Source organism: Mauremys reevesii, linkage group 11 (assembly GCF_016161935.1).
Source record: "Mauremys reevesii isolate NIE-2019 linkage group 11, ASM1616193v1, whole genome shotgun sequence".
Lineage (NCBI taxonomy): Eukaryota > Metazoa > Chordata > Testudines > Geoemydidae > Mauremys > Mauremys reevesii.
Genome location: NC_052633.1, coordinates 70,786,371 through 70,802,500, shown reverse-complemented (window position 1 = coordinate 70,802,500; position 16,130 = coordinate 70,786,371). Strand labels below are relative to the sequence as shown.

The 16,130-nt window shown below is 40.3% G+C and overlaps 1 protein-coding gene across 7 annotated transcripts in view; it reads right to left on the bottom strand.

The window, feature by feature from the left end:
• The window catches only part of CNTNAP5 (contactin associated protein family member 5), a 397,960-nt gene that overhangs the window by 121,559 nt on the left and 260,271 nt on the right, over nucleotides 1-16,130 (bottom strand). For all 7 annotated transcript variants that reach the window (XM_039494759.1, XM_039494757.1, XM_039494760.1 and 4 more), the window contains one exon: nucleotides 15,124-15,243. In XM_039494759.1, coding sequence (XP_039350693.1) covers nucleotides 15,124-15,243 — 120 coding nt within the window. The remainder of the gene's footprint in view (nucleotides 1-15,123; nucleotides 15,244-16,130) is intronic.

Sequence of the window (16,130 nt, the reverse complement as noted above, 5' to 3'; positions counted from 1 at the left end):
GAAGTGAAGTAGTTCTGGTAGAGGAGGCAGGAAGGAGATGGGGATACAGAGAAATTTATACTAACTTTTAAGAATTTTTTTAATCCATTGATGCACCTTCTCCTATGCTCAGTACTTTACCAACAAGGAGTCAAACCTGGATGATTTCAAAGATCCTTGTTGATTTCTGCTCTTTGAGATATATTCCATTGTTTGCAATGGTGTAGGTCAGTTGGTCCCAGGATGTTAGAGAGAAAAGGTGGATGAGGAAATATCTTTTACTGGATGAACTTCAGCAGACCTTAGGCCAATAAAAGTTATTACCTTACCCACCTTGTCTATTTGAGATACAGGTATTTGTTACCCTATATATCACTAATGCTACTCATAAAATGCACAGCCTCGGCACATTACACTGATAACAGAACAAGCTCACCAAGCAGAAACTTTACGTATGAATGGGTGCAAGTCACCACTTTCTTCACCCCAACCACAACAGCTACATTTCCTTCTCTTGCTCGTATGCTGTACATTTTATGAGTTGGTGACCAACCACTTGAGGCAGACCACAGCCTAGGTTTTATATAGTCTCAATTTTCTCTCTCTCTTTTTGCTCTTGCTTTTACAAAAACATGGAAAAGAGGCAGTAGAAAAGACTTTAAAAGGTCGGATCCTACACGGAAGCCTACAGAGAAGAAAGGTGTCCCAACATACTATAGCTGTATGCCAATTGATCCAGTTTGTAGTGTTGTTGTAGCTGTGTTGGTCCCAGAATATTGGAGAAACAAGGTTGGTGAGGTAATATTTTTATTGGACCATCTTCTGTGGGGGAAAGACACAAGCTTTTGAGGTATACATGGAGCTCTTCTTTAGGTTTGGGAAAGGTTTGCAGCGTGTCACAGCTAACCGAACAGATCTGAAAAAGAGCTCTGGGTAGCTTGAAAGTTTGTCTCTTTCATCAACAGAAGTTGGTCCAACAAGAGATATTACCTCACCCAGCTTGTCGCTCCAATATCCTGACATTATCAAAACTATAACACCACTGCATACACCAATAGAAGAGATTTAATTTTGCCCTCAACAACATGAAGAAAAATATCAGATTATTTTGACCAATGGTGTCTCAGGGTTCCCAATGTGCCCTGTGCCTCCTTGTGCTACCATTGAACAGCATAGAGGGCAGAGAAGCCATGACTGCAACATCTGGAAGAACCATAATTATATTGTAGGGCAAATGACAGTTCTTTTTTCTTCGAGAATGTTGCAGTTTGGGCATTGAGTGTGGGGAATCTTGGCCATAGCAATCAGAGAGATTGTGGCACTCCTCTTCTGAATTTGATGCCTGCTGTGGCCACCGTATTGAGTGCATAATGTTTGTTGAAAGTCAGCGGGTTGCTCTACGTGGTTGTCCTGCTGAACTCAATGATGGGCATGTTTCTGAAGCAGGGTGAAGATTCTGAATATGCTTGAGTGGAACATATCTTGATGTTCAGAGGGAGCGGCTCACTATCCAGCTAGCAGCAGGTGGAAATACTTTGTCTGATCAAATGTAAGAGTCTGGGATGAAATTGCTTGGCCTTCTGATGTACCGGATATGACCATAAAGAGATGGGGAGAGAGTCAGAAAGACTTAGTCTGTTGAGGCAGGAAACCAGGGATCTGGATATGTCCAGGGTATAAAGATTCTTCTCTCCCAGAAACAAGTGTTGCTTTGGGAAGAAGACTGGCAGGAAAATGGAGTGTTTCAGCTGGAATTCTGAGACCACCACAGAGAGAAACATGGGGTGCAGTGTCATCACCATCTTGTCTGTGAAATGACAAGTACGGTGGCTCACACTGACTCTCCATGCTGATATGCAACTTATAGAAGACCATCTTGATGGTAAGATAGTTCCAAGAACAGTTCAAAGGAGACTCTATAAGTCACAAAAAGACAACATTAAGATCCCACATGGAAGTCAGGTGTCTAACTGGGTTGGGGGGAGGTGTGAAGATGGGCCTTAATTAATCTTGACACTACACGGTGCAAGAAGACAATGTGACTCAATTAAGGCACGATACACTGATATTGCGGCCAGGAGGACCTTGAGAGAGCTAAATGCCAGTTGAGTCCCCCATTGGTGAAATATTGGGTCTATGAGGGATTTCCACAGTGATCTCTTGTGGTTGGTTACCACATTTCTGCTCAAAAAATCTGCTAGGTCAGCTGTTCTCAAACTTTAGTAACCTGAAGATCCCCATTTTGATTTAAAATTTTGTAACGGACCCCCCAGCCCCAACACCGGCTCAGACTCAGGCCCCGCCCTCACTCCACCCCTTCCCCCCAAGGTCCACCGCACTCTACCTCTTCCCGCCTCTGCTCCACTCCGTCCCTCCTCTTCCCTGCCTCTTTCTGCCCCCTCCCCCGAGCACCCCCTGTTCCCCAGCATGCAGGAGGCACTGGGAGAGAGAAGGAATGGCTGATCAGCATGGCCCTCGGACCTCCTGGAATACCCTTGTGGACTCCCAGAGGTTCATGGAGCCCAGTTTCAGAAACGCTGTGCTAGGTCATTGTGGACCCTTGGAAGGTGTAGAAACTGTGGGTTCCCCCAACATCAGTGACACCACTCCCAAAGCTCAACAGCCTGTAGACAATAGGGAGGATGATCAAGTGCCTTCATGTCTGTTGATACCGGGCATCCCTGACATGTCATTTATCAGGATTTGCACTGTGGAGATTCACAGATGCTATATAGACCATCCTGGTGACACTCTGTTCCAGGATGCTTATTTGTAACATCAGGCAGCCTGCATCTGGAGATGGTTCAGGTGGGCACCCCAGCCTGTCCCTGAGTTTTTAATAAGCATCATCATTGGGGAGGGGCCCAAAAGGACACCCTTTTCCTCATATTCAGGGTGACCAGCCACCACATGAGCTCTCACAGGACTAGAGGTGGGACAGTGATCCATTTATTCATAAGTCTGTATGGGGAATAGACAGTCCTCAGTCAGTGTTGTAGAGAATACAGGCAAAGTCTGGCAGGTAGTATCACATACTTGCACACAGACACATGGCCTAGTAATCCCAGGCATGTATGAATTGTTGTCATCAGTCTTGTCCTTATGTTGCGCACAACCAACTGAAGGAATCTGACCCTGTTCTCTGGCATAGAGGTGCATGCTGATTGCGAGCTGAGTAGGGTCCCCATCTGAAATGGTGTGAGAGGCAAGTTCCCTCCACTAGATCTGCTAAGAGACCAGGGAAAGGATATGTTCTAGGGCTACTCTGGTCTTCCTGGGACCGGCTCCTGATCAGTCAGTCATCCAGGCATGAGCAGACATGAATTCCCTGTTTCCTTATGTGTACCACCACTACTGCCAGGCACTTGTTGAAGACTCTCGATGCCATGCAGAATCTAAGGGCAAAAGCCTGTATTGATACGGGTTGGGCCCCACTGTGAATCTTAGAGACTTCCTGGTGGCAGAGTGGTTAGCTATATGGAAATTCACATACTCTAAATCCAGATCCACAAACCAGTCTTGAACTTGGAGCAATGTAATGATGAGGGGCAAGGTTTACTATCCTGAACCTGAGATGGCATATGTATTTGTTGAGTATTCTCAGGTCTAGGATAGGACAGACTCCTTGTCTTCTTCAGAAAAAGGAAATGTGGGAGTAGAAGCCCTTTCCCTTGTATTCATGAGTAACCACCTTTATCGCTCCAAGAAGGAACAATGGAGCTACTTCTGTTTGCAATAGGATCTTGTAAGAAGGGTCCCTGAAGAGAGTTTGGGGAAGGGAGTGAGTAGGGAGCAGAGAAAGGATGGGATGGTATAGCTGCAGGTGAAAATTTCCAGCCTTAATCTTCAACCATGCCCAATGGAATAGGATGAGGGGGCTTCTGAAGGATGTAGTTCGCAGACTACCTGTGTGCATCTCATCAATTCTGACATGTTGAAGGAGCACTGTGCACCACTGAGGTTGAGGAAGCTTGTTGTCCTGTGCCATACGGCAGCAGTTTCTTGGCCTGGTACGCAAGTTGTCTGTGGTAAGATAGCATATGCTGTTTTTGCTGATGATGTGGTTGAGGAAGGTATGATTTATAGTAGGTTGGAGGGGCATAAATTCCTATAGTATAGTTGCTTTGGAATCTTTCAGCAAGCGTAGGTTAGTGAGAGTTCTCTTGCTGAACAGTTCGTAGCCTGTGAAAGCAAGTCCTCAGTTGTGGTTTGTACTTCAAAAGGGATGTCCAAAGCTTTGAGCTATGATGCTCGTTGCATGGTCAATACAGTGGCCATAGACCTGGCAGTGATGTCCGATGTATTCATTGCCTCTTGCAAGGCTGGTTTTGCCATGAGCTGGCCTTCTTTTAAGATACTTCTGAGCTCCTCTCTGCTCTCATGGGGGAGTTTATTAACAAAGGATGTTAGTCTGTCTCATGTTAGAGAGTCTATTTAGACAACCGGGTCAGCAGTTGGCCACTCACAGTCAGAGTGATGCAGATGAGCATGGATTTCTCTCAAACAGTTCTGAATATCTGGGCTCCTTGTCCATTGGCGTGTCCTTGGCTGAACACAATTTCTCTTTTACAATGGAGACACTAGGAATTCAGAATTAGGTTTCATATAAAAGTAGTCAAACCACGAAGGGGTACCTGGTACTTTTTCTCAACGAACTTCACTGTTGCTGTTATAATTGCTGGCATCCGTCTTACTGAGTCTAAAAGTCCCTCATTGATGGTAAAAGTGATCCTAGCAGTGCCAGAAGCTATTATATATCAAATAACTTTTGTTATGTTCAAAACATTCAGAGTTTTTGGAGGAATTAGAAAATACTAGAATATAGTCAGACAAGACACCACTAGGTTATACAGGACTTCATCATCTGCAGTTATCAATAGAGATTCTTTCAGTAGCAGAAAATGCATATATTAAAAGATAATTAAAATAATCTATTAAAGTAATTGAGTGATTGGGGGAAGTGTGGTGATGTTTGTGAATAAAGTTGGAGAAAGTTACAGGAGACATTGATGGACATGAATGGTTGGTGTCTTACACAAACTGTTAGACCTGGCAAACAAATATTTTCTTTATTTTTGGGTTAAGAGTTCACTACTTATCCTGGTCACCATTCCAAAGTGTCCAAGCAACAAATTGAATGACCCATACAGGTTACGAGGAACACAGAATACGTCACTTACAACAGAGCAGGTTTCATGCTGTCTCATGTTCTCCCCCCTCTCATTTCACATCCTGCAGTAGCGGGCAGAGTGGATTATGCTATTCTAACACTTGCTACTCTAACACTTCTCCAGTGTCTCTGTTCACTTTTGCACAATAAGCTTTTTTTTTTTTTAATTTTATTTTATTATTAAAGGGTGCTATCCTGCATGGGTATAAATTTGCAAACATGCCCTGATAAAGTACTGCCTGCCTATAACAAAAGCTATGGGAGTGGTGTGAATTACCTTGACCAATTTCAACTGATGTTTATTCTGAAGCCTACTGATGATTTTTAAGAGCCACATTTTCAAAGACAGAGGTCCTAGACAGAAATGCAAAAATGTGTATATGTAAATACAGATACCATCTGCACTCACATTTGAAGCAACTCCACATACAAACAGGTATTCAGCAGTGGAAATAGCTATCTGCACCTGTAGCTTCCTGGTTGCACAGCTCTGCAAAGACCCAGGCCTCAGCCTTTTGAAAAGGTGGCCATTAATACTGAGACTGGAATTTATTTCTTTGTAGGTTTTCTTCTTCTATGAGAAACATTCAATTATTGAGTGATTGTGAGTACAGACTAAGCAGAGTACCACTGTTTCTACCACCCATCATCTATGTGATCCTTAAGATAAGTAAATTCTTTATTTAAAAAAACCCACAGAAGATCATTATCACTTTAATGTCCTTATTGTATTTTTTCTACATTGACTTTAATTAATAAGCTCTCCCTCGGCTGTTGTGCGTTTACAAAGGGAATGAGAAAGCAGATTTTTAAGCAGGGGTTGCTGTTTCACTCTCCCCCCGCCCATCATCTCAGATTTATTTAATTTATTACTCTCTTGGTCAAATTTTGAATCAGTCTCAAATGCTGTAGCTAAAAGGCAGCAAAAGCACTTCGAGATGGCAGCCAAAATCCTACCAAATAACCGAGAAGATTTAAACTCAGTCTTCGAAAGCCGATTTCCTAAAGGCTTGTTAGTTAGTTCCAAAATGCAAAAGTGACAATGCTTTAATTTCAGGGTAATGCTACAGCTTTATGATTTAGCAGTTTTATTTAATGGTCCAATTTACTAGGACATTATGGTGTCTGAGATAATTTTACAGCACAGGACTTGAGCACATTTCAGACCCTCAACACATTTCAGACCCTCAGTCTAGCTACAGCACATTTCAGACCCTCAGCACATTTCAGACCCTCAGTCTAGCTTCACCAATACCTCCATCATCCTGCTGGAATTCTCCCTGTTGTCTTTGATGGCACACACATTAAAATGGAGCGGGAGAGGGGGGAAGGGGAGAGGAGGAATTAGAGCAGCTGGAAAACTGTTTTTCTATGAGTTCTGTATTGTTTAATTCACATTTTTATTCTTCAACTGGAAATCTCTCTATAGCCCACATTTCACCCATGGAACCGAATCACTCTTCCGTGATTTAGGAGGTTTGTCACAAAACAAGATTATTCAGACTGATTAAATCGCCAACAAGCCAAACATATGGTAAATGCTACACGAGCAAGAGAAAAATTGCTCAGAGCGCTCATAGGATGTATTTGTTTTGTGGTGTCCTATACAGAATGCCAAATCTTGTCCTTAAAGCTGCCCCTACCACTACAAGAGTAACATGTGCCCACCTGAGAAGACGCTCTGGCCCTCCCATAGTGCATTGTTTTTAGCTGTGGCAGCAGTTAAGCAAGTAAATATAGATTCCCCAATGGACATAAAAAGGCAATTTCTTAAAGGGTTAACAGCCCCAGTTCATTAAACTTTAAAATATAAATGTCAAAACCACCACTTAACTGACATGTTAATTTTTCTAGCTTTCCCTGCTGGCTCCCAAAATATGTGTGCTTGTGAAGCTCTCTCTCTATACTCAGCCTCCTCCTACTTTTTCATCCATTTGGTGACACTTCAACCCAGCGTTTAAACTCCTCAATGCATCTGCATGGAAACAATTCTGAGTGGGTTCCAATCCCACCACCAGGCCTTGGGCTGACTATTCTCCCTGATGATACTGACAATATAATACCTGGGGCCCTACTCTGTTAGGGATGCAATGACCTACACCACAATGAAGATGCTTGGGAGGAGGGATAGCTCAGTGGTTTGAGCATTGGCCTACTAAACCCAGGGTTGTGAGTTCAATCCTTGAGGAGGTCACTTAGGGATCTAGGGCAAAAAAAAAATTGGTCCTGCTAGTGAAGGCAGGGGGCTGGACTAGATGACCTTTCAAGGTCCCTTCCAGTTCTAGGAGATTGGTATATTTCCAATTATTACCTTTATTATATTACCTTTAATCTCTCCCAGAGTTGGCCAGCAGGCACCAGGAATTTGCACCCACTAATTTGGTATAGATTGCCCTTCCCAATGCGGTGACTCTGTTCCTTGGGCCAATGCAGGGGGAGGGAGGTTTCTTGCACAACTGTGCATAATCTTGCCATTATAGAAATGCCATGCTGAGACACAGAGGTGGCACACTATTATCGTTCCAGCCTATTTCTTGGTGAGTATCTACCAGGACCTTTCCTGTGGTAATCCCATGTAAATACCATTGACCGTCAATGGGACTTTAGCTCCAGAACGAAAATGAGGCTCCTAAATCAGTTAAGTGTTGCAATGCCAAACACTGAAACACTTTAATATCTTAAAAATGTGAGGCTAAGTTAGTATATTAAGCATGCATGGAATCATGCAGGAGCAGAGCTGGTTGTATCTCTGCGCTAGCTAGAAATTGCAAGATGGTTGTTGACAGCTCAGAAACTTTGATATAGAAAATAGTACAAACGTTTAAGCTTTTTCTTTTCAATAAGATTCTGGAGTATTTAACTAGAATCCAAAGTAGAAGTTTAAAAATTGTCAAAATCTGGAGCACCCTTGAAAATGTCAGGTGTCTGAGAGAGGTGTTGCAAATCTCTTTACAATGCCTTGACTATGAAAGGTACTAAATAAACACCAAGCACTTATAGTGTTGCCCATTGACAAATTAGTATTAGATCAAACTCTTAGGCTATGTCTAGACTGCAGTCAGCAGGTGTGATTGCGGCACAGGTAGGCATTCCCAAGCTAGCTTTCATCGAGCTGGAGTGCTAAAAATATCAGCAAAGCCAGAGCAACACAGGTTAGCTGCCCAAGTATGTACCGCAGGGCCCAAGTGGACTTGTACTCAAAAATCCCAAAGCTAGATAAGAGTCTTGGGATTTAATGGGAGTTTTGCCCTTGACTTCTAAGGTCCAGACTCTATTTAAAAAGCATTTAAATGATTATATAGTGTCCAGTCTCTATTTAAATAGTATTTAAATTAATTATAAATTAGTAAAATTAACAAAACATTGTGAAGAGTGGGGACAAAGCAAGTGGGTGTACCCACCACTAACTTGGTCCCTAATGGGATGCCATTTAAACCATTCAAGTGAACAATGTACCGTGCAATGTTTAGCCTCGAATGGCACAAAAGTTTAATTTAGACAATGGGTGTATCTGTGTGGTAACCACTAAAAACATGTATTTTTAAAAAGTATAACAAAAAAGGCCCAATTAGCTCATGTAACTGTAATGTAACAAAGGTCATTATTAATACTATTATTTATCAAGGTCCTCTACTTAAAAAAAAAAAAAAAAAGGGTTGTTTAAAAACCAAAAAAATTTAAACTGGTCCTTTAATTAAAAAAATACATTAATAACAAAATAATTAATAAAAGCAAAAAAAAATCAGGCAATATGCAAAATATGTATCACAGCTAAAAATAAACATTTTAATCCACAATGGTCAAGTATTAATTTTTTATTTTTTTTATTTTAATTGGCAATTTCTCATTGGTATAATGTTTTTTAAAAATGGTCTCCCCGTGTCACAGCTCTTCTAAATTTAATGCTACATCCTATTGTCATATTATTTGTATTCATAATTTGGTTAACCTTTATTATGCTATGTTTATACTGCCAAATTAAAAAAAAAAGTTTTGAAGCAAGTAATATATAAAATTTAATTGCTTGCAAAATTATAAAGTGATACAATAATTAATGGCATTAATCATGTATCAAGAAGGGGGACTGTTGGGACATATCTATCTATATCAATATATATTGGGAGTCATATATCCATGTAATACATGATAGGTTATTAAGGCCTGGTATGAATTATGTGTGCTTAACATGAATAAGTAGGTTGCAAGTTAGCAACCGAAGCAAGAACTATTAAAACTTTTTGTGCGGAAACAATCTTATGTTCCAAGAAAAATACAGAAAATCAGAGAAGGAAACACCACCAGCTAGATTGTATAAAATTATAAACTGTATAAAAATTGGAGAAAATGGCACACCTACAATCATGGCAGCTCACCCAGACTGTCTCTTTGGAATTGTGTGGGTAGAAGGCCTAGTAAACAAAGGCAAAGAACGGATGATGCAACAGAATGAACTATAAATGGCTGCCTATGATTTATGCAAATCGGAATCATTTATTAATCCAAAATCCTGTGTAAATATCAATGTGATTTTTGCCGGCTCCCTGCATCTTGACTGGCCTGAAATCTCAACTGACCATCGGAACCATTCTGACCTTTGATAGACTGAGGCTTTATTTTCTGCATGTAATTGGTTAAATAACATACGGGTGCAGGTAAACGAGTTGGTTCAAATGTAATAAAAGTGTCGAGCATTGCAGGAATTATGAGGGGGGAAGAGATTAGGAGTGATTTTATAAATCACAAGGGTCACTTTGATGGTTTAGATGTCCGATTATCCATTTCCTGCAGCAACTTTTACAATCCCTGCTTATGACTGTAGCTTAAATATGATTTGTATGCGGTATTCTGAAAGATGGAAAATTAAAATTTTCCTTGGCTCTACAAGATAGTTGATATTTGCATTTCAAGTTCAGATTTTAATGCACAAAAAGAGGAATGTTCAGCCACAGATAGGGTCCATTTCTTATTCTCTAACACAAGGTTCCTTTATGGGAGTTTCCCAAACAAATTTCAGACTAGCAGCAAGAGCCACAGAAGAGGACTCTCATCTTCCCTTGCTCTGGACCTCCATAAAAATGGATAAATAACCGAATGAGATAAAATTAAGCATTGATCTTGTCATACCAACTTCTAAGTGTTGTTTAATGGCCCAGGGTCTGTGTACAACAAAACTGAAGAACTAAAGAAATAGAGGAGGGGTATCATGCTGTTCATCATCACCAAATCTTTCAGATACTGAGGCTAATATGTATTCCCTAGGAGGTGTGAAGAGGTCATTTTAAACACTCTCCATTATAGAGTAGCAATACAAGTACATATCTGTGGGTTGCATGACTATAGACTTGGTACTGGAGGGTGTGAGGAAATACACAAGACAGATCAATAGACTTCAAACAGGAAGAGAAAGAGAAGAAGCTTCAGAGAATCATCACCAATGCTACACCAGTTCAAATCAGTGCAAGAGAATTTAATAGTAGACAATTATTGAATGACCTGCCTACAGGGGACATCTCTCTCTCTCTCTCTCTCTCTAATTCAACTGTAGATGTTCTCATTATCCATCATAGATGTTGAAATTCTCTTTAAATCCTGCTCTGCTTTAAGCTTAATGATATTCAGGGCAATGAGTTCCATGGGTTAATTATGTGCTGGATGAAAGTATTTCCTCTTTTACCAGTATTAAGTGTGTGGCCTTTCAGTGTCATTAAATGTCTCTTTGGTTTTGAACGACATGAAATGCAGATGGAAGCACCTGATTTACCTCTCCAACATCACTATATGCCCCCTCTTACACATCTCCTGTCTCAACCTGACATTCCCAGTCTTTCCAGCCTTTCTTTGCATAGAAGTCTTTCTGTGACTCATTAGGTTTGTCTCTGAATACCTTCTATTCCAACAATGTCTTTTTTTAATAGTAACTAGAAATGAACACAACCTTCAAGATGAGGCCCTTATAAAGTACCCCAGGGTCTTCTCTGTTCTTGACTAACCTAAATAATAGTGTGTCATTTGCAATTTGTCACCACACTGTTCAGCCATTTTTCCGGATCATTAATTAATATAATGAACAACAATGGTTACACAAGGCATCGTGAGACACCCTGCCGTTAACTTCTTGCCATGTTGAAAATAGAACATATATTCTTTCTCAGAAGCACACAGACAGACACACACTCTATGCGTTCTTCAGATTTTTTGTTCAGTGCCTGACTACTAAGGTGATATGCTGCATAGAAATAACTAAGATTAGATAGATAATCATGTATATTAACTAACAACACATTGGTACCTTTCCATGTCTAGATCCCACACCAACTGGGCGTTTTAAACAAATTAGACACCATCATTTGAAAAAGCAATTGTAATTCAGTCCCAGTTAATAACTAAGACCATTGTCCCTATCTGATCTAATAGGAATAAATGCATTTAGTTGTAGTTGTTACTGATTGTTAGCTACATACGTAGGATAAATTCTGCTCTCAAAACCTCATGGCAGAGTTCATCTCAGATGATTTGCCTCTCCTCACTGAAATCCCCGCTTCAAAATGTCATATCCACTGCAATGCAAAGTAATTAGTTCACAACACTACTAGGAATACAGGCAACATGTTATTCCTTCATCTGGATTTTCCATAGCTTCATGTCACCCCTAAATTTCTCAGACTAACTCTTTGAGGCATGTGTTCTACACCTATTCTCAGAACTACACTAACAACGACAATAAACTAGTTGCACAGAGAGGGAGGATGGTTTTCTAGTTAGGTAACTAGATTGGCTAATCTGCGGTCAATTCCCAGCTCTGCCTCACTCTTCTTTGGTGACTATAAACAAGTCATTTTCTCTCTGTGCTTCAGTCTCCCATCTATAAAATGGGGAGAATTATAGAGCTAGCTGGAAAATGGTTTTATTTCCCCATCAAAAAAAATTACCTTGTTTTGGAAAACCAAACCCCAAAACTTTTACTATTTTCAGCAACCAATTTTTTCAAATATTAAGAGAAAGAAAATCAGCTTTGAGATTTCTGGCTTTCCACTAAAAAAATCCAACATTTTCAAAGAAAACAGTCTCTCTCTCTCTCCTTGGTGACATAGACTGTAAATTCTTTGGAGCAGGAATTATTGCTCCCTCTGTGTATGCACAATGTCTAGTACTATGGGGTCTCATCTGGATGAATGCCCACGTGCTATTTATAGCCTTTTTTATTTAAAGTTACTTTAGTAATTTTATATTAAACTACCAAGGATTCAGGTCCTGTTGCTACAGTTTCATGCTAAAAAATGTGAAAATCACCTCTGGTGCTTTTCTCAAATTTGGAGACTCCAGGAACACACGAAGACCAAGGATAGTGACCGCAGACACAATCACAAGTACAAAGTATTATCTGTACTACTACATGTTTTATTAAAGCAATAATTAAAGTTACAATTATCAATGAATATATAAATCCTACAAAAACATATGCAATGACTGAGGCTGTAGTTACCCTCACATCCTCAAAGGTATTCTAGGATCTTTCAATATATGAGTCTCAAGAGAGGAATGGTCCCTGCTGGGGTTTCCCGTAGAGTTGTCTCTTGGGGTCTTCCGTCTTTTACCTAACCAGGCAACCTCTTTTATATCATTGTTCTGACCACATCTAATACCTAATGCATATGCATGAGTGTTTCAATGCTCTTTTCCTCAGCTGTAATTCCACACCCTACAAATATTGTTTTTCACAGGTTTTTTTAGTTTCCCTTATTGTCATCCGCATTTTTACACAATATGTAACGTGTGGTCGGGACAGAACATTCCATGATGTTATAATCAGGTATCCCATGGATTTGGACTCTACATTGCAGTCTAATGTAATCTAGTTTTCCGTAATATAACCTATTGGCACAATTTCTACAGTAATCTTGTGACCTTACTGGCCTAGGGTTATTCCTAGGTCACTCACTCATGTCAAGAATTCTGCAACCTATGGCCTAGTCTTGTTGAGCTAAAATCTTACAGGCCTTAGCCTATAGGCCTTGCATTCTAGCCAGGCTTTACTTATATACCTAATACACACTCATCACTCCTAAATACTTGTCAATCTTATACTTCTATAATCCTACAATTTACATCTATTTAGCATACATGTATTATATATGAATTGAGCACAACACCAAATAACACAATGATAAATGGATGATAAAATGAACTAATTGGCTATGCATTGTAATGTAAACATATAGTAATAATAAATATTAATATTAATTATGGCTCCATACTGAAGTCCAAAAAACACCATGCTGAGGAGAAGATGGAACTCTGCCTTAATACTTGAGATTCAACAACTGTTCAACGACACTTATTAAATATTTGTTACACCTGAATAAAAACATACTTAATCATTAACTTGTGTGTGTTTAATTAACATATAATGACTGCCCAATTACATCACCATGAAAATTTAATTTGAGACACTTTAAGTATGAGTTGATTGAGGAAGCAATGTAAAGGCTCATGTTGTGCCCTGGATTGAATCTGGAGGGGATGTGCGGCTGCCTAATGCAGCCACAATTACCAGCCTAGCAGAGAGTATGGTATGGTCCCCCATCTGTACCTGGCCAGTGAAAGTAACCAGTGCAGAGTGGGGAATGGTCCCCATTCCTTCCCCTTTTCAGTCAGCTGTGGTCCTTGGCTATATTTTGGCTTCTCCCTGAACAGAGTGAGAAGGAAGAGAACTGGTCTCTAGGTTTTAGGGCCAAAATCTGCTCTCAGACAAGCACATTCAGCTCTCCATGTGAATTGCACTCAGATCTTTAAGGGGAGATTTAATTGAGATTCTCTTTTGTGATCTGCATTTTATTTTAAACTATAGGACAACAACTTGAAGAGTCATAACCAAAAGACTATCTTTCTAGGTTCCTACCTTGGCTCTGATCTATGCAATATCTGAGCTGCTCCTAAGTGTAAGAAATTACAATGGATATCTCTCATTTCCTCCCCTGGTGGTGTGAGGCAGGCTTAGGGGCATTGGTTTCTATTTTTTAAAATGACTATTGAATACAAAAAAGCACTGGTGTCAGTGAGGGTATTGTGGTAGAAAAGCTTGGACAAAAAAGTGCGCTTTACAATTAGCTCAATGCAATGAGGTTAGTGGTCAGTTCCTGTTTCTACAGTGCTGGCCCAGTTCTGGAGAAGGTTCCATCTCCCTCAGTCACGAATCTTTCCGTAATGGTAGACAATGTCATTGTTTCAGCATAATGAGGCTCTTATGAGAGGTCATGGCCCCAGAGTGACTTCCCCCCACAGTGACTGCCAATCAGCTCATCCTAACCTGAAAAGTACCACCTCTCTCTAGTGAGAGAAAGGACGTCCTGTTACTTTCTGTACTAATTAAGGTCCTCATTCTGCAAACCCTTACGTGAGTTGTCTCACTGACTGTCAGTGGGGCTACTTGAGTAAGGAATACCTTATGCTTTGAGCAGAGACTGCCGATGGTGCGGAAGTATACATACTGGACTTTCTACCTAACTATCTGTTTCTCTCATAATTCAGTTGAACCTTACAATAAGAAGCTATTATACAAGTGTACCAAAGAAACTGTTAAGTTAAGAAACAAATCTGGGTTTCAAGTTTATGAGATCTCATAAAAATAATACTGAGGGTGAATTAAAAATCAGGATGCTTATGAAAAATGCAACAACATCCTCTCACTAAGCATAATTTGTTCTTTTAGCCATAGCAAAGGCCTGCATATCTGCTCTACCCTGAGTTGTAGGAATCATAGAAGCTTGGATTGTAGTGCTAGCTGATATTAGCCAGTGGAAATCCTTCTAAATTTAACTTTCATCATAAAAGCTATAAATCTGATGCACGTTTCCCTCCCCCCCCATCAAAATATCCACAACTCTGAGGTTCTCTTAATGATACAAACAAAAAACATTTCATTATAAGACATTTAGAGCCAATGTTATACATTGTTGACAACGCAGTATCCTTACCCGTGATATTGCAGTAAACCTGGAACGGTCCAAGCGGTCCACTTCCATCAGAATCAATATAGAAGAAACCAGACGTCTTCCCTTTGTGACGATAGGCTTCACACGACTGCTCATAGATGGCTGCAATACAGAGAGAGATGTACAATACATCAGAGATACAGTGAGGGCACTGGTAGGCATGCATGTATCCACAATTATAACAATTGTTAGCGGCATTATTTATCTCCTTGATTGACTACTGGCTTGTATTTCTGGCCCCAGTTCAGGAAATGGGAGTTAAACACATGCTCGAGTGCTTTCCTGGATAGAGATGGATCTAATCATGTGCTCTGCTGAATTGGGGCCTTAAACAATGGGAAGCTTGTATTTTCCTGACTAGGTTAATTAAATATTTTAAAGGACTGATATAAAATTAGATGAGTGCCATTGTCCAACTGAAGGGATGTAGCACACTGGAGAGCAATAACCTTTATATAACTTACAACATGGACACCCCTGAAAGCCTGGACAGTATGGGCCACAGCTGTTCCATGCCATCCCTGGAGTAGCTGGTGGGTTCCCCATTGAAAGGAGAGCCAGAGCTTCTTTCAGTGTCTACCACCCTAGAGGAAATGACCAACAGTCTGTCTCTGCCAGGAAGACAAAGGTTCAGGGCTACTTAGAGAGATTGTCACCCTATTTTTATACATCACACTCATGTTTTGTTTTCTCTATGTATAAATCTTCCTGTGCTGAAGGATACATGCCCAGAGAAAGCTTCAATACAGATAAATTCAAGGGGTAAATAATACAAGCTGGGACGGTCACTAAAGAGCAAGAAGAATGTGGTCAAACCTGCCCAAGGGTAAAAGCAATTCTTTTGATTTTACACATCTATATACAAACTTCAGGCAAGATAGGACACTCTCAATAGCTAATTTATCTCTTGGGCATTCTATTACCACTAATAATGACCCTACGTCCATTAAGAGTCATATATGCACATATGTTTTTGTCTGTACACGCGC